This window comes from Neopsephotus bourkii, unplaced genomic scaffold (genome assembly GCF_033783945.1).
Source record: "Neopsephotus bourkii isolate Nb327-2 ecotype Australia unplaced genomic scaffold, CSIRO-AGI_Nbou_v1 NB_1825, whole genome shotgun sequence".
In the NCBI taxonomy this organism is placed as follows: domain Eukaryota; kingdom Metazoa; phylum Chordata; class Aves; order Psittaciformes; family Psittacidae; genus Neopsephotus; species Neopsephotus bourkii.
The window spans coordinates 3,947,636-3,967,391 of NW_026902298.1; the positions used below are offsets into that span (position 1 = coordinate 3,947,636).

Sequence of the window (19,756 nt, forward strand, 5' to 3'; positions counted from 1 at the left end):
GTGCTTTAGTCTTTCCAGGCTCAACATTCAAACATAAAGCCAAGCACTAATGGGGCTGAGAAAGATCTCAATGAAGGGAAAATGTATTGTGTCCACAGGTCACTAATTGCTGCTGCTGTGGGCACAGAAAGGCTATGTGTTATTCTGCACACTTCCCTCCTCACCATAAACTATGCTGTACGTGCACATCCACCCATGTTGGAGCACCACGTAGTGTTTTAAAAGTGAGGTATCTCATCTCTCCTGCCTGATCAACAGCATCAAACGTGACAACTTAGATAAGAAGGTAATTGCTGCAGCAAACCAAATCTGAGGGTAGGCTGAAATTCATTCTGCATCTTTAGGGGAACAAACACCCTGCCATAGGAAGTTTGTGCACTGAGAGCATGACAGTTTGCCCTTTGCTATGGAAGCCAGAGGCTGGAATCCAGAACAGCTCCAAGCCCAAATTCAGCAGCAAAACTGTCAGACCATGAGAACAGATGTTCTTACCACATTGTTGAAGTACTGCGGGCTTAAAACACAAGAAAGGAGTTATAGGAAAGGGAATTCTCCAACAACTGCAGAGAGAGTCCAGTATAAAGAACCCTGCCTTGCTGACGATAACATCAGGGATGGAAAACAAAAGAAACAAAGCTCCCAAATATTGTTTTAACTTCTTGCAAGGTGAAGGCAGACTGAAGGCTGTGCACACAGTGGCTGTGCAGCAGGAATTGATGCTGTGAATGTTGGCTAGCTGGAAACCAGCACTGTGCTCTTCCCTGCCTGATCAGTCCGGGCTCCCTTATCTCTGCTACCTTCTACTCCTGCACAGAAATAAGTGTCCTCCCTCTGTACAAAGAGCAATTCCTTCTCTGGTTTCCTCATACACACTGAGGAGGAGGAGAGGATATGATCAAGGCTTGACTAGATGATCCACAAGTTGGGTATCAGGGAACAGAATACAATTACCTGGGAGAAATACAAGCCAAAAAGCAACCCTGAGGAGCAGCTCATATGAAGGAATGCAGTGGTTTCACTAGGAATTCTGATGACAAGCAAGATACAAGTGTGTTTGCCAAGATAACCTTACCCATAATATGTTATTTCTTATCTGATTACACCTCTTTGAGGTCTGCCTCAGGATGCCTTGAGTCAGTAAGTAGGACTTGCCTCAGTTTCCCCTACTAGTATACAACTCTCAGCTGAAAATGAAGTTAAACTTCATGCCTGTGACATGCTTTTAAAATGGTATTATTCAATTACTTTACTTTGCATCTTTCTATACCAAAAGCTACACAGTCTATCTGCCTACTGGTACATTTCAAGGACACAATAATGAAAAGCTTGTAAAGAAAAGAGAACCTTACTATTGAATTTTCTGGCTAGGACTAAAATGTATTTCACAATGCTAATGAGGGCTTAATTTAAACATTAATCATTAAAAAGAATTATGCATAACAAGGCTTTCAAACACAGTACAGAGTGTTTAATGTTGCATGAATGTACAGTGTACACAGCGAGGAAGGCACTGGTGCAGAGCATCACCTCCTGTGAAAATGATTCTTGTGGGGTGGTTTGTGGAAGTGCATACAAGAGCCCAAAATCAGCCCAAATGTATCCAAACCCCAACAATTACTCCAAAACCAGCACTGCAGAAGGCACTCAGTGCTCTTGAGACAACAGATGGGGAGGGTGCAGCCATAAGTTCAGAGAGCTGTTTGGAGCTGAGCTGCACAGACTGTACAGTACTGTTTGAGAACAAAACCACTCTGTTTGCTGTTTATAGGAAGAAGGCAGAACTATTCTCGACTCCCCAGCTCATCATTAAATGTACACACATGGAGCTGCTTGCTGGTCCATCTTTTAATGAGGGACTGAGTTTTTGGTGTTTCATATGAAGATGGACTGTTGACAGAAAAGAAGCATTCCCATGGAATTAAAACAATGGGGTATGAACAGTGCCTTTACTCACCGTGGTCTCCTGAAAGCCAAACCATACTGCTGACAAGCCAGGCCAACTGTTGGGGTGTAAATGATGGGCATGAATCTCTCGATGTCAGAGGTCAGCACTCGGTAAAAGAGCTTCTCATTCCTATCTTGTAATGTCATAAGAATAATATACCTTGAAAGTAAAATAAAACAGATACGTGTTAGTATTTATGGCTTTTGGCTCACTCACTATATACACAGCTCTCCCAAGCCCTGACACTCCACACTGCTATGTCATGAACAGATACTTGGAGCAAAACTCCCTAGAGGACCTGACCATGTCCACCATCCTCCCTGACAGCTCTATGGGGCTGGAAGTCAGACCCAAGCATGATCTCAGAACTTCTGAACTTGCATTAAAAACAAACACAATGGAGAAGGTCAAAAGCAAACTTCAGGGCTACATGGGACAGAGTGGTACATCATCTTTCTTATAAACATCTACCCTGCAGTCTGGAAGATGAAATATGCACGTATGCCAATGTTAACACGCACATTTCAAAGCACTGTCTTTCCTCAACTATTTCCACAAAACCTCTCTCTCCATTACCCTGCACTCTCAATTATTTCATCACTAAGGGATTAAATAATTAATTGAGGAGCAGCTAAATTCCATCTCTGAAAATCAAAAACCCAAACCACATTAATACAGAAAAGGAAAATGTTAAATCAACTTTGTATCCTTGGTGTAGTCCAGACTTCTACGTGCATCACCAGGTTTTATATGACTGCTTGGTGACATGGAGTAAGTTATGTCACTCTTAAGATTCCTCTTTCTTGAAAATGCTTCACTGGCTTAGATTGGATTTGTCAAATTGAAGGCAGAAAACCAAAAAACTCAGAAAAATAAACAGACTGCAGATGTTTTTCTGTCTGAGATACTTGTACGAACAAAATGACAAATGCCCTTTTGTGTTCAGCACTTGATCTTGCAGTGTGGCTTCAAAAAGGCATCCCTCACTGACAAAAATGTATGATTTGCAAGACAGACACAGTCCTTTGTGATATAGAAAAGCCAGCTGAATTGATCTGCTGGGGAAGAGCCCTGCTGCATCAGTCCCAGATCTATGGCAGCTGAGATGGATGGATGCAAACCCTACTGTCTATCACAACAGGAGTCAAACACCATCTTCCATCAGTAACCCTGACAAACAATACTGGATGCAATGGAAGTTTAGGAATAGAGAGATTAGTCAATACACATCATTGCTTATGGTTATTTCTTCTTTTCCTACCACTTGGCAGGTTCTTTCTGTTCTTCCATCCAGTATCTTAGTGAATGTACTGATGAGCAAACAGGTACATGCACTACGTGTGTTCACTCCATCTCCAGTGCTCTGGGGCAGGCACTACCTTTTTGTTGTGCACTTCTACTCAAGGTAGAGCGAATTGCTGGGCTAATACCAGAGCTCTCCAGCAATGGGGTGGTAGAAAAAAGCAGTGCCAGTGCTACTATGGAAGATGTACGTGAAGTGAAGGCAGACAGGCCAGAATAAACACTCCTGTTGCTGGAGAGCATGAAGGTGACACTGAGGGTTAGCTTGTATGTCTTGATGCAGGATCCTCAAGTCTTCCTGGGGTCTTTAAAGAACTGAAAAGGACAGAGGGAGGAGGGAGGCAATAAGATGTTTTTGACATACTTGTCTAGATCGTTAGATTGCTTCTCATAGTTTCTCAACACACGGAGGACTTGAACGTTTTGGCTTAAGAAGCAAGGAGGAAGGAGGCCATGAATTCCCAGCTGCAGCCTCTCTTGGAGCGTAAAAGCCATTCCCTGGGAAGAAAAGAGGAAGGCATGTTTAAATGGCACGATGTGCACTACTAGATAGCATATCCAAGAGCAAAGCAAGCAACAGCACGCAGCCGTTGAGGGCTTGGAAGCAGTCCTTCCCTGCAGAGACAATGGGGCTGGGACCATCCTGACCCTACAGCTTCTGGATTAGCAGTCCCAGTGCCAGCAGGGTTTTGATGGTTCACTCTCTTGATATTTGAATTTGGCTGGTCTCTATAGTGTATACAGCTTTATAGTGTACGTATTCTTAGGGTTTCATTCATTTCATGGCAATCTTACATTAATTAATTAGCTCACTTCTACTACTTTCAATGGCTTCCTGAAAGCCCAGCTCCCACAGTGCTTTACAAATCAACTAACATGTTTAGAATCACAGAATCATTTAGGTTTGAAAAGAACCTTAAGATCCTTAAGATAGACTCCAACCATAAACCTAACACTGCCAAGTCCACCACTAAACCATGTTTTGGCACCACATCTATACAACTTACACACCTCCAGACCCTTCACCAGCTCCACTGCCCTTCTCTGGACCCACTCCAGCACCTCAATGTCTCTCTTGTAGTGAGGGGCCCAGAACTGAACACAGGATTCGAGGTGCAGCCTCACCAGTGCTGAGTACAGGGGGACAATCACTGCCCTGGCCCTGCTGCCACACTATTGCTGATACAGGCCAGGATGCTGTTGGCTTCTTGGCTGCCTGGGCACAAGCTGCTCATGTTCAGCTCCATCAGTCAGCACCCCCAGGTCCTTTTCCATGAGCAGTTTCCAGCCACTCTTCCCCAAGCCTGTAGCATTGCATTGGGTTGTTGTGGCCCAGATGCAGGACCCAATACTTTGCCTTATTGAACCTGATACCACTGGCCACAGCCCATGGATCCAGCCTGTCCAGATCCCTCTGCAGAGCCTTCCCACCCTCCAGCAGATCAGCACTCCCACCCAGCTTAGTGTCCTCTGCTAACTTAGTGAGGGTGCCTTCAATCTCCTCATCCAGGTCACTCATAAAGGCATTGAACAGAATTATCCTCAGTACTGTGCCCTTGCGACTTGTGACCAGCCACCAACTGGACTTAACTCTGTTAAATGTCGCTGTTTGGGCCTGGCCATCGAGCCAGCTTTTCACCCAAGGAAGAGTGCTTTCCCTCATCCACTAACCCGGTCATCTTGTCATAGAAGGAGACTGGGTTAGTGAAGCAGGACCTGCCTTTCATAAACCCATGCTGACTGGGCCTGATCACCTGCTTGTCCTGTACGTGCTGTGTGGTGGTAGCACTCAAGATACCTGCTGCATAACCTTCCCTGGCACCAAGATCAGGCTGACAGGCTTGTATGCTCCCCAGATCCTCATCAAGGCCCTTCTTATAGATGGGCATCACATTTGCTAACCTCCAGTTAACAAAAACTTAGATCTGGATACTGAGTAGTATACCCAACTCATCACTGTATCATAATCATAGAATAGTTAGGGTTGGAAAGGACCTTAAGATCATCAAGTTCCAACCCCCCTGCCATGGGCAGGGACACCTCACACTAAACCATGTCACCCAAGGCTCTGTCCAACCTGGCCTTGAACACTGCCAGGGATGGAGCATTCACAGCTTCCTTGGGCAACTCATTCCACTGCCTCACCACCCTTGCAGTAAAGAACTTCTTCCTTATATCCAATCTAAACTTCCCCTGTTTAAGTTTTAACCCGTTACCCCCTGTCCTATCACTACAGTCCCTAATGAAGAGTCCCTCCCCAGCCTCCTTACAGGCCCCCTTCAGATACTGGAAGGCTGCTATGAGGTCCCCATGCAGTCTTCTCTTCTTCAGGCTGAACAATTTGATACCCAACTCATCATTGCATACCCAACTCATCAGCTTCAGTTACCTTCCAGTTTTCCACCAGACACAGTGTGTGTTAATGGCATATTAGCACACAGACATGACACATAGGATGCTTTCTCAGTGCTAACCCGTTCTGTTTATTCAGGGAGCACACAGAGCACCGCAAGTCTTACTAAGCAGCTGACCCTGGCCCACAGCTGAAGCGTGAATGCTAGATTACATGGGATAACCCTGCTCTTATGGGACAATTTCACCCTTCCCAGGCAGAAGCCTGAGCGTGTCCCACTCCCGTGCATGCAGGAGCTGATGCTCCAGATGACCAGCAGTGCCCTGTGCTGGACTCAGCCCCATGAAAAGTGATGGTAAATGCCTTCTGCAGTCTGGGAAGAAGATTAGAAAAGGTCTTAGTTCTTAATTAATGGGGTTTCTGCTACGCTGATAGCAGATTAGACAGCAGGATAGGAGGAAACATTTTCAGAAGCTTCTAAGGAGCTTAAATCCTAATGAAAACTTCACCCATAACTGACCAACTGAGGCTTATCTTGATGAACAGCTGGCAGTAAAGGATTCAAAATCAGGAATTACTGGACTACATCTACTCAAGCACACAGACCAACACATAAGAAATCATAATAAGCAGCTTTATGCCTATAGAGCTGTTAAACTGCTATTTTCTTCCATGGATTTAGTGTTTCTCCGTGACAAACAACTGTTGTTATTGCACAAGAAACACTGAGGACACATGTTGATGAACTTGGTTTTGGCAGCCTTCCCTCCCCTCCTGGTGCTTGTTCCTGTCCCCGTGCCATCCCAATGGTTGTGCCAGCACAAGCATGTGTGCAGTCACATGGTTCATCAGAGAGAGGAAGTACCTGGATTAAAAATAACCAGGTCATTTGAGCTCAGAGCAGCTCCCCTGGCTGATGATACAACATAGATGGTCCTACAGACACTGGCACAGCCAGCTGGGGACATACAGCCATGGGGATGGATCACTGGAAGAGCTGCCCACCTGTAAGGGGTGCAGATGCTGGTGATAAAGGTTTGTCGAACTATCAGTGATGCTGAGAAACCTGTGAAGGGATACGGGAAAGGATTGCAGCTAATTCTCCTGTTTGCTAGATCTGTGCTTTGTACACAGTGTGACACTTCTCTTAACAGTAAACTGCGCACTAGAGTGAATTAAAGAAAAGCAACACCTCTGCATCTATTTCAGAAAAGATATTATCCTCCAGAGGAACAGATCTTTATCCCACATGCATCTTTCAGGTTTTTCCTGGTCTGTGTCAGGATAGAACCAAGTACTTTTGAAACCTTTGATGTAAGAGAGAAACCATTCCTCTCCCAGCCAGCCAACGAGGAGTCAGCAGTCACCTGCGAGGCAAGAGGTCAAGGTTTTGCTGTCAAACCCAGAGACAGCATCAAAACCTCTGCGATCGCTGTTGAATGCTGTACTCAGGACACGGATGGTTCTGCTGAACCTGGTATGCTGTGATCCTATGATTCAGTTTGGAGATCTATGCACACGAATGGATGTTTTTGGAGCGTGAGGGCAGATTAAACTGTTTAAACACAACCACAGCTGTCTGTTAGCAACAATCCAAGGGGAAGCATGGTCATACGAACAGACAACATCTCCAGCTCACTGCACTCCTGCACTTACTGCACCTGAATTGCAACCACGTGTGATGAGGAAGTCGCTGCCTTCACAACCAGGACGCTTTTAAGTACAGAGCTGGTCTGTCCTATGGTGGCTTTGTGGCAGGGCAGGGAGCAGAGCAGAAACTGCCTGCTCTAACTTTGAAGGCTGCTTTCTGAAGTTCCATGGAAGGTCTCGGAGCAGGACCCCTGGGTGAAGCGGTTATATTCACTGAAACAGCACAGCGTGAAATGAATCTGGAAACACATTCTGCCCCAGATCAAAAGCTGGAATTCACTGAGGTATGGCTATGTTTAAGATTAAAGCTTTTAGGGGTTTTTAAGGCTGCCTGAAAGCCATATTGTACCACTCTTTTTCTGGTCTTGAAAGGTCTAATGATTAGACGGTGAGCCACAGCCCTGCGGAGCTAAAGCCAGGTGCTCCAATTCATTCTTCAACGGGAAATGAGTTGGCATGGAGAGGGCAGATGCTATGTCACTACCCAAAAACAAAGGCAAAGCCATCAGCTGCCCACAAGGCTTCACGCTACGCAGGGGCTAAGCAAGGGGGGGTTGTTCTAAAAGAACCTCAAATGCTTCTGTTTTGTTGTCGCTGACAGCACCAAGTCTGCTCTGTGGTAGCTCCCTCTTTGTAGCCCATAAAAGACACTTATTTCAGAAACTGAAGGGTGAAGCCAATTCACAGGTAAGGATTAGTTTTATCACAGCCTGTGATAAAGGAGCAGTGAGGAGACGGTGTTTCACTCTGGGATGAATACAAGCAGGAGGGATGCTAGCATGGCTTAGCCTTAGCATTTACTCATTATAGACCATATTTCTGTAGGTGGGAGCAGAGAAACAAAGGGCATCAGAAGACTGTTATTAAGGCAATGGGGGCTTAATCAAGGGCTGAATTAGGCCTTACATAATGCAGAACATGCAGAGTCCACTGTGGTTTGGACCACATCCAGCCGCTCAGCATCCTTTTGGACCAAAGTCTTGGCTTACTGCATCTTTCCACATCCCTGTGTTCCAGACTACAGGAGAAGCCACAGCACAAGGAAGGAGGGCTGTGAGGCAGCTTGCATGGCCAGACTGAAGGGTTTAGGCAGTTTGTACAGCCCCAGCCTGCTGCCCTCCGTGATGCTGGGCCTCAAGCTGCAGTTCTCAGGCAGCCTTTAGGACCACAATCCATAACTCAAGCAACTTGGCCTGGCTGTGTCTGAGCTGAGTCAATGAGGGTCAGTGAATATCTCCCAAGGGTCAGTGAACATCTCCCAACCCTTTGGAAACAGCCCCTGGAAGAAGGAAATTTCTAGTCTGATAAGAGCAGAGTGATGGAAGGGGATGCAGGGGAAATACGGACACACAGGGATCACCACTGCAGGCTGCAAGAGCAGGCACAGCTAATCTGCTTCTCCTTTATAATTCATATTTAACAGCCATGCTAAGGAAATTCTAATAGTCAAGGACCTTATTCCATACAGATTTTCCCTGTAATGTGTTTTCCATAGATACCTGGACCTGTCCAGTGCAGCCAGGATGTAATTTGACTGTCTGCAAACAGAAGTTCAGCACTAAAACTAAAGTAACCCTCACAGAGACTGCATGCAGGTGCTGGGGAGCAGAGAGCAGCAGCAGCAAACATCCATTTCTACACTGTGAAAGGTCTTTCTGACAAGGTCAGGTCCTGCTGTGGTCTCCTCTGCTCCAGCTGGCTTGATAACCATCTTCACACTGCTGCTTCTCTGCTACTGCTGGTGTGGATGGAGCGGCATGGGCTCTGTCTTGTACATCCCACCTTGGGAAAGCTGTATTGAGAATGACATTTGCATAAAAAGAGGCACATCAGAGGGGTAACCCTTTATTTTCTCATTTTAAATGTCTTGTTGCTTCTTACTACCTTTAATCTGCATGGTTTTGTGCCCTTAAGCTGGGAAAAACCCAAACCCATGATGCTGTGGGATGAGGGAAGACATCATCCGGTGTATCTTCTCTGAAACCTGGGAAGCAGATTCCCCACTGTGCCTTCTCAGCAGCTATTGCTGGGCAAACCTCTTGCTGACTGTGGTTTACAAGCCCTTCTCACAGTGTCTGTGCCTCTCTCTGGGTTCAAAGTCACCAGCTGAACACTCCCACATTCTCGGCCATCCCCTTTGTTACAAAGGGATTTAATCGTGGGTTTCTGATCCTTTCATATCCTTGTTTCTGCCGCTTGCAGAGCCTGGGAACGTGAAAAAAACCCACTCAAAGACAAAGATAATGAAGCAACTCAACTCCATGTTTGTTTCAGTGTCTGGGGAACCATCTTTAATGTGGTTCACTAATGCAGTTACAATATAAGTTGTCCCTACTATTAATGAGGTTTTACCAGCAACTGCTTTGTTTTGTGCAAATAACTTCCTTCCACTGGGTTAGCGGGGTGTATTTCCATTATGCTTCTCATTTTTACCCTGTCTTACAGACCTCAGAGTGAGCAGAACTGGAACACGACAATGCCCCTGTACCAGAACAGTCATTGAGCAGGGACCTGATCCTGTTTAGCTCAGAGCAGCAAATGCCTCCCTGATGAGGACATCATCAGGTTGCCCAGGGAAGTTGTGAATGCTCCATCCCTGGCAGTGTTCAAGGCCAGGTTGGACAGAGCCTTGGGTGACATGGTTTAGTGTGAGGTGTCCCTGCCCATGGCAAGGGGGTTGGAACTGGATGATCTTAAGGTCCTTTCCAAACCAAACCATTCTGTGATTCTATGGCTCCATGACATCCTGATGGGCATGCGACAGGCACCATGTGACAGGGTCACAGGCAAGAAGCACCATGCTGTTCCCATATGATACAGAAAGTTTACCTCAATAAAAAAGCCTCATAAGACAAATATCTTCAGGGTTTTATCCATTAATCCACAGGAAGAACTTCAGTGCTAAGCTCCTCAAGCCCTGCACTGTGATTTCAGACTGAGGGGTACAGCTCTATACTGAATGTAGCAGAGAGTTCACTGCTATTTCCCACAGTTTGCCAGCCCCCAGGGCAGCAACTTTTCCTTCAAAAAAAAAAAGAAATCCATACGCTAGAAACTGTATTTGTTTTATCTGCAAGCAAAGTACTGTTGCATTGTATGCACAAAACATACTTCTAAAGCTGAATTAGACAAGCTTCCCCAAAGAACAGCTGGTTTTGTGAAGGATCTATGGGATGGCAGGGGGGTTGGAACTTGATGATCTTAAGGTCCTTTCCAACCCTAACTATTATATGATTCTATGACTTACGATGGTGGTTAAAACCAACATCATTATTGATAGGAAAAGTGAAGAGTGACAATGCCAAGTAAGAGATGTTAAGATAGAGCTCCTTTTTTCGTTGAAGAAACTCAAATATGGGGGCAAATTTGGACCTTGTTTCTACCCACAAAATAAATATTAAGATCCTCACATGGCTCTAGCCAAGCTAATGGGAATACTTCTTTGGCTTTAGTGAGAAATAGGTTAGGCTGACATTTCTCTAGATTTTTACTAGATTGACAAACATCTTTACATGTATGAAGTGTCTATATATAGGCTTCAGTGTCTTTCAGTAAAGGAGAAGAGTGAAATCACTGCATGGGGAATAGGGCTGCCATGGTACAGAAAAACTTGCCTGTGACAGGCATAAAACAGAGAATAGGAGCAACAGAGCAGCACAGAATCCCATGTGGGACCCATGGTGCATGCATACGTGCAAGCAACAAAGCAAAAGACTGCTCCTGCCTGGATGAGCCCAAAAGACAAAGCACTCCCTGGTTTCCTCTTAATGTACTTGGCAGAGAAGGGAGCCTGATGAAGCAAGCAGTAATGAGGACATCAGGTTTTGGGAGACAGGCGAGTGCATCGTCAGATTCCTGAGGCAAACCCCAAATTCCCAGCCTCATATAAAAATATCTCATGTGATCTTGGCACACGGATCCCAGTGGATTTGCCCTCCTGACTCCCAAGTAAATGAAGACAACCCAGTGTTTGCTCTACAGGATGCTCAGGCTCCCTGTGTAATTACACATCTCTTTTACACCTACCACTGTTACACATTTCATGCTGATTAGTGAGTGAAACAAGCTAGTCCAGAGGAGGAGAGCGAGTCCTAGGGCTAACTGAGAGGAGACCACAAAGATGCTCTAAGGGTTGAAGCAGCTCTGCTCTGGAGCCAGGCTGAGAGACCTGGACTGGGTCAGCCTGAAGAAGAGAAAGCTCCTTAAGGGGAGACCTTAGAGCAGCTCCAGTGCCTAAAGGGGCTGAAGGAAACCTGGAAAGGGGTTTGGACAAGGACATGTAGGGATAGGACAAGGGGGAATGGCTTTAACCTGCCAGAGGGGAGACTGAGATTAGACATTAGGAAGTAATCAGTTTCTGCAGGAAGTTTGCCAAGCACAAAGCCCGATATCTCTGCCTGAGTGTGGCAGTTTGTGATGCTGCACACACGCATCTCTCCCAAATAGGATGCTGCCCCTAGACAGGAAGAATGTAGCATAAATTACAACACTTGCATTCCTAGTCCATGAAAACCAGCCCTCATCCTCAATTCAAACAAGCGTGTCTGAGAAGAAAGATCAAGGCAATTTTAAGGTTTAAATGTGATCCAAAGCATTAAGAGAATGCAGTTTTAAAAGCCAGTTTTACAAGGTCTGGAAGCTTCTCCCACTGTACAGGCAGCTGGTCGTGTGAACTGTGATTGCATATAATTCGGGTTTGATGCTAAAGAGAGCATTACGTTCCTTTTGAGGTTCCAGCAATTACATAAATGAGTCTTGAGCACTCGGTGCTCGCACGCAAACTGCATCACACTGTGGGGTTGGGGGACGGGAGTCTCTCTGCAGTTTGTATCTCATTTGCTATTGCCACTCCAGCAAAGGAAGTTGCTCCAAATGCAGGTTGGTGCTGGATTCCAGCTCACGGACGATTGCTGAGGGTTGTATTGGGTTGAACACCATTGCAACACAATGCCATACAACTTGCTGCTTCACAAGATCACTTGGAAGGAAGCTTAGTGTGAAAGGAACCAAGAGTATTGTTACTGATGTTATCAGAGGTGACTTCACTGTACCATTTTTAAGTCCTTGTATGCTTTACCCAAAGCTCTGTAGAAAGGAACCAGCAGCAGAAGCTTCCTAAGTAGTACCAGATGCTGTCTGCTCATTCCCATCTAATACAGCACAGGCAGGCTTGGTTTCTGAACGACAATCTTGATAGCTGTTTAATGAGACATGGCACTGTGGGCCATTCAAGATAGAACCATAGAATCATAGAATAGTTAGAGTTGGAAAGGACCGTAAGATCATCCAGTTCCAACCCCGCTGCCATGGGCAGGGACACCTCACACTAACCATGTCACCCAAGGCTCTGTCCAACCTGGCATTACAAAGATGCTTGCAAACATTCAGATACCCCCTCAGATAAAAGATTCTATAAAAAGGCAATGCTTTCCTTTAAAAATAAAGAGTATGAGAAATAAAGAAAGCTCTAAATAAGAAACCTGTTCCATCAGTAAAACAAACTGAATTGAGAGAACACCACTAAGCTCTCCCCCAGTTATACAACCCCCACTTGAAGATAACTAAACATGAAGGTAAACACAGAGCATCCTGCAGGACATCCGCGTGAGCCTCCATTTCCCATTTCAGTAATTTGCACTGCTTTTGCTTTTCCCTCACTGCTTCTGCAGTCCATATATCCTGCAAGGTCATTGATGCATCAACCCAGGCAAATTTGCTGGGGCTCAGCAGAGAAAACTATTGTGATGTGCACAGGGCCAAGATGCAGTCACCCACTGCAGTGCCCATCAGCACTACAACACCAGCTGAGAGATGTGCAGCTCTCCCAACTGTCCAGATTCCCTTTGGAAGGCAAGAGGAGATCTTCATGCTGTCCTCATTTGGCAGCTCACCTTAGAGTTCGGCTGTGCTTTCGCTATGATGATATTTCCCCCCCTTATCAGCCTTCCACAGACTCAGCCCTTCCATAGTCTTATTTTGTCTCTCATGGCACTAAAGGATGTTGCTTCCCTCTCTTTCCTCCCGCATTTTGACAACTGTATTTCACAAACCCCCTTTTTAACACTGACAGGTAGCTCAAGCTGTATGTATGCACACATATACATGCATATGTAGCACAAACACGTATCCTTTCCAGTCCAGCCTGCAGCCAGCCCTTAGATGAAATCAGTGTGACCTCAAGGGCTGCTGTTTCGCCCTGCATATGTTTTGCTTAAACGCTGAGATCAGCCATCGGCCTGTCCAAACTACTTCTGGCACCACCAGGACAGCAGCTAGCCTATTGTGACTACCTTCTGACCCAGCCCCTTGTCCTCCTCCTCGGCTGAGTGTTTTACTTCAGCCTTTTACTTCCTTCTTAATGCAGAGGGTTAAAAGGAAGATGCATGAAGTGCTCACATACGTGCGATCTGACCTTTCATGTCTGCACTCTCCCTGTGATCTTGGTCTATTGTCAACTTGACCTGAGCTGTCTCTAAATCATAGGCAGTTGAATGTACAGCACTCAGTGTGCCTGGCCCTGATACTGCAGCATCTGGACTGCAATTTGTACTATAACACAAATACAAAATGATACATCCTTTCTATCAAACTTCCCCCCCAGGACCTCTAAATATTCTTCCAATGATACAGTCCTTTTATTTTCCACTTTCTTTGCTCCTCAAAATCTCAGCTCTATTTTTTCCATATGGTGTGAGCAGAACTATATCCAAATGTTCCAGGTGACAAAACACCACTAATTTTATACAAGTGCTTTAATTTTTATCACTTTCTCGAGATTAAGTTTAACCACTTCCAGTTTCAAAGCACCCACTGTCCTAGAAACAGATTTACACTCAACTATAAATCAAGTAAGTAATAAAGTCACTGAGATTCTTCCAAAAAACATTAAAAAATGAAAACTCCCATCCCCTTCCAACTGTTTTCAATCAAGGGCAGTATGAAACAAGTTGTCCAAGTTCAGAATAGGGAGCGTGGGGGGGAACAAAAGTCCAATTACTCTGAGATGAAACTTAAAGATTAAACCCTTTTGATTTCCTGAGCTGTTTGACAAACATGTCTGTGGAACAGGAACTGCAGCAAGATGTTATAAACCATTGATGTCCGCTTGCAACATGCGTGACTACATGTTGGTCAAGACAGATGAGCTGTTCATTGTTCCTAGGAAGCTGTAAATCGCCCTGTTGGCAAACCTTCAAATGAGGTTAGAACAAAACCTGGTTCTGTTCCTGATTCCATTAGATGCTATAACTTAAAATGCAAATAATATTGTTCTTGGCATGGCTGCTGCCTGTCCACCTCGGCACGATTACTCCAGCCTCTCCTAGCTTAGATGAGTATCATCCAAGGCCAAGGCAGAAGCTTCCTTCCTCCAACAGAACATCTATTCTTCTGTAACTGCAACAATTTGGCTGAACGATGCAAAGATGAAGCGTGACTGCAGTAAGGGTAACAAACAGTCCAGCCTCCATGAATACACAAGGGTTATCCCAAAATAACTTGCTATATGGATGATCAGAAGGCAATGGCTAAAGCACTGATTTCACTCACGCACCTCAGTTTGTTAGGAGACACCAGCTGATGCATCAAACCTTCAAACCTGCCATTCAAAGTTGGGGTTCAACTTAATAGTACCTCGCTGAAAGAGCATGCTATAGCGTGGGGAGCACTGAAGGCAGAGCCAAATGGAGTCTGGGAAGGTTGAAGTGATCTTCACTTACAACCTGCTGTGAAGGACCTCCACGCAGCACGCTAGGATGGCCACTGATTTTGTTTTAGAAACATAGATTCGTAGATTATAAAGGTTGGAAAGGACCTTAAGATCATCCAGTTACAACCCCCTGCCATGGGCAGGGACACCTCACACTAAACCATGTCACCCAAGGCTCTGTCCCACCTGGCCTCGAACACTGCCAGGGATGGAGCATTTACCACTTCTTTCCTCAAAACCACCCGATGACACCGGGCACATCTTTGGGAACAGACCCCTTAAACTCATGTTTCAGTCCAGGCTTTTCTTCTCCTCTGCCTGGAACCACAGTCATGCAGCGACATCAAAGTAAAGCAAATGTAAAATGATTTTGAACTTGCTCAGTCTTTGAAGTAACTGAAGCCCTGGGTACTGAGCTGAAAAGGCAGAGAGACCTTACTGTGACCTTTCAAAATATAAAGGGTGCTTATAATAGTGATGGGGACTTTTTAGAAGGGCCATTGCAATAGGACATAAGGTAAAGGTTTTAAAGTAGGGTATATATATATATATATATATGCTATAGGGTATACCTTACAGGGTAAGTTTAGACTGGACATAGAAGACATTTTTTAAGGTGGAGGTGCTAAGGCGCTGGCACAGGGTGCCCAGAGAAGCTGTGGCTGCCCCATCCCTGGCAGTGTTCAAGGCCAGGTTGGACACAGGGGCTTGGAGCAACCTGCTCTAGTGGAAGGTGTCCCTGCCTGTGGCAGGGGAGTGGAACTGGATGAGTTTTAAGGCCCCTTCCAACCCAAACCAGGCTGGGATTCCATGATTCTATCATTCTACGAAATTAAGTGGCAAACCTGGTAACTTACTCCAGATGATCTTGTGGAGGTTGCTATTTCCAGGACGTATCACCCAGAGCTTCCAAAAAGGTTAGTGAACATTACGTCTGGGTGGCTGCAGTCACACACTGACACTGCATTTCCTTTGATGACTTCCTGAAGCAAGACTTTTGTTTTTTTCTAGCTGGTAGCAATGCGTGTTTGTCAGAAACCAAGGAAACAGACATTGCTAGTGCCAAATCAGCAGGATGAACCTTATTGCTGCATCACTGAATGGTTTGGTTGGCAAGGACTGTAAGATCATCCAGTTCCAACCCCCTGCCATGAGCAGAGATGCCTCACCCTACAAAACCTTCACTAAAATTTGGTTATTTGGACAACTATTAGTAACTTAGTTACTCCCATGAAAACATTCTGTGTACAAATAATGTCACTAGCACATACAGAGGGTCCTTCAGACAGGCCCCATGTTTGTTGCTATGGGTTGTGTTAGGCAACTTGGTGCACACCGATCTGTAGATCACAAATAACTCCAGATAGCACAGAGTGGGTGTTTGCTCCCTTTGGGACAGTGGCTGTTGTGCATCCATCAGCCTTAGGTTCAGGTGATACACTGGTTTCTAGACAGTGATGTTCAACCTTGGGTCTTGATGCTTCTAAAGAAATCAAAGGACTGAGCCCTTGGTCACACCGACTGAGTCCTGATATAGAGCTTGGTCTCTGAACCATTGCAATATACAGTGTTCTGAGACAGGGCAGATACCACGTGCCAGGGCAAGTTCACATACAACCTGTCAAGCATATTTAGTTGTGGAAGAAGCTCCCAGGGAAAGTCAAGCAGATCCAGGGTCTGACCTTTTGGAAACAACCAAAAGCCTCTCCCTTCAGCAACTATACCTCTCAGTTCAAAACAACCTGTTATGTCTAAAGGCCTGTCAACTCAACACTTCAAAAACACAACGCACAAGGAAGGGAAGTCTAACCACAGACTGTGTCTGGACTCCCCAGGGGATGGGCAGCATCTCCATAGCTGAGTCCCAAGATGACAGCCAGTGATGTGAAGTCTAAGGTTCACCAGCTAGGAGGATCTAAAGAACAAAGCACTGAGTTAATCCTTCACTCAAAAATGAAGACTTTAAAGCCAGCTTCAGAAGTCTGTCTGGGAGCCACCTCTTCTGCCCAAGGCTTGCAGTTTTGTTCTTGAGCTTAATGCAGGCCTTTGTTCAGCAGCAGGCTGGGGTGGAAATTGTGAAGCTGGCATTTAGGCTGTGCAAAATCATACCCTGCATGTGCTGAAACAGAGAGCAAAATGGACTAAGCTTTCTTTGTTCCTTAGCCGGAGGGTTTGGCTTAGCATTCAGCCTAGCCCTTCTCTCCAGCTTAAGACAAACTGGATTCCAATGGTAAAACCCTCGTTTCACAGCAAAACTGGTGTTGAATCCAGAGCAGATCATGTAAGAGAAGTCTTTGGGACTTGTCTGCTAGACAAAAACATGAATGTAAATAATGGCAATACTTCCATTGTTATCAGAAAAATAAACCCCCCTTTAAGTTGAAGTGATGGCAAGATGTTCCAAGGTTTAATCGTGTCAATCCTGCAAGGTCCTCTGAGAAGCAGGGAGTTAGACTCAATGACCCCTACAGGTCCCTTCCAGCTTGAGATATTCTGTGATTCGATGATATTACAGACTTAAGGTTTTTAAAGTAAATATCACTTCTGTAACAAAAGAAACGTCACATTCTTAAACTGAGTTTCTTGGAAAGAAAACTCATGCTTTTTAATTTGCATAGAATCAAAGTCCAGTATCAGGTACTACACGTAACAAACAATGCACACTGGCATTTGTTAGGTATGTAGTACATTCTTCCAAACATAAACCCTTTCGTTTCTGCTACTGCGAAAGGTCTCAATGCAGTATCTTTGGATTTGAGTTTCAGTAGCAGATACAGTAGCTTTTATTCACTTGGGCTACCCACAAAGTTGGAAAAACAACTTCTATTTGATAAAGGGGAACTCATTTTCCTCCTTCATTCCTTTACCAAAACAGAATCAGATCTATTTAATAAAAATGAAAATGAAACCTTAATTTACTTAATGAAATCAGAGCCACATTTTAGGTAATTGCAGATGCAGAAAGGCACGTACTGGGATTGTCAAAGATAGGTTAATAGGATAGGTCTCTAATTTGGATTGTGTTCAGATCCCCGAGGTTTAATTTAGCACCGCCAAATACCTCCACAACTCTGAGTGGAAAGGTAACAAGAAACAACAGATTTGTCAGCATTTATGTATTTTATACATTGGCTCTTCTCAGTAAAACAGAATTATCCTAAGAGGGGCTGGCTGCACACACACACAAACCCCATTGAAAATTGCTTTCAAAGAGAGCTCTAATTTCTAGCCAAATAGCCCTAATATAAGATCAGAGCAAAAGCATCTGGAAAAGGAAAAGAGAACACCATGTATGAATGGATCTAGATCTACCTGACTGCTTCAGTAGAAACAAAGTGTTGGGGCTGCCTCCTGGTAACAGGAACTTACTTACAGGCAAACACGAGCATAAGCATTGACAGAAAAGGAGCAAGAACACTGAGGAGAGCAAAGAGAAAATACAAAATCAGGTTCCCTGCTTGTGCCAGGTTGGCCCATGTCACCTCAGGGAGCCAGCACTTCCCTTCCTATCATTTACTGATGCTGCTTCTGCACCACAGTGTTGTAAGCAGTGAGTTGCTCCCACTACAGGGTTTCACTTCATTCAGAGAGCTACATGAGTTTTCTAGATGTTGTTTTCCTGGACAACCAAGTTCCTCACCTTCCAATTTTAAGCTCTCTGCAGTTTCCAAGGCTCTTTGCATCCCGGTGTATTGAAAGGATGCACATGTGCTTGGCATTTACTCTTTTGTGAATGAGAGTCCAGAATCACTAATCAGGAGGTTAGCATCCCTAGCTAAGATAAAAGGGCATTTCAGGAAAGCCTCTCCTAGTTGGTTTCCTCTATTTGACCATGCACAACAACAACAAAAAGAGCAATTAGACAAAAGCAAACACACATTTTTCACACGGGGCCACGTCGATGTGTTTCTTCTGTTGATCTTTTTGGCTCATAGGAGGAGGAAATACGGATGAGCAGGTGTTAAACTGTACCATGGAGACAGACCCACTCTGTCAGCGTGGTTTTGTCAGCCATGGTTTGATTACTTAGAGCTTTCTTCATTGCCTGGAGCAGAGCCAGGTTGTGCCTAGTGATGGCACTGAAAGAAGAGAAACGCAGTGGAGGTCAGGCACCAGAAGAGACCTTTCTGCTTCCCCTTTGCCAACTTGCTTGACGAGGCGCCTGATGGAAACAGCTTTTCATCGGTCACAATGTGATCCTTTCAGGCTCATTCTCATCTTGGCCTTATTGTCAGCACCGTGCAGAGGCCAGTGCTGAGCTCTGCACTGAAGTCACCATAGAAATGACATGGTGAGCATTCACTGACCTCCCAACTGCGTTTCCTGGTCCTGAAATAAAATTGAGCTCAGTTATTACAGCGCCTCTGATTTAATAATTGGCTTTTGGGAGACACTCAAATGCTCCACATGGAATCTTTTCTTAAGGGAGAATCCTGTCCCTATTGTAGCCTATGGGAATTTTGCCATTGGACTTTAATGAGACAACAATTTGGCCATTAATCCATGAAAATGTGCTACTGTAGTTCACACTGCACTCCCATTTAGGACCCTGTTGTTCAATTCACTCCAAAACAGCTTGTTTTCACTTTCAAGATAATTACACAGACTAGAGACTAATTCCAACAACAAACGCAGCAATAGCAGGCACCAGCTGCATTAACTGTGTGCCTGCTGGGTAGACACTGCCCAGCCCAGGATACAGATTTTGCTTCAGATAATTTCTACTTCTAGCTCTGTCAGTGTTCAAGGCCAGGCTGGACACAGGGCCTTGGAGCAAGCTGCTCTAGTGGAAGGTGTC

General features: G+C 45.0%; 1 protein-coding gene across 1 annotated transcript in view; it reads right to left on the reverse strand.

Annotated features, from left to right (window-relative positions):
- Window positions 1-19,756, reverse strand: part of ME3 (malic enzyme 3) — a 114,696-nt gene that overhangs the window by 47,812 nt on the left and 47,128 nt on the right. The window contains exons 2-3 of the mRNA XM_061343388.1: window positions 3,612-3,745; window positions 1,955-2,104 (exon numbers count right to left, since the gene is read on the reverse strand). Of these exons, the coding sequence (XP_061199372.1) occupies window positions 1,955-2,104; window positions 3,612-3,745 (284 nt within the window). The remainder of the gene's footprint in view (window positions 1-1,954; window positions 2,105-3,611; window positions 3,746-19,756) is intronic.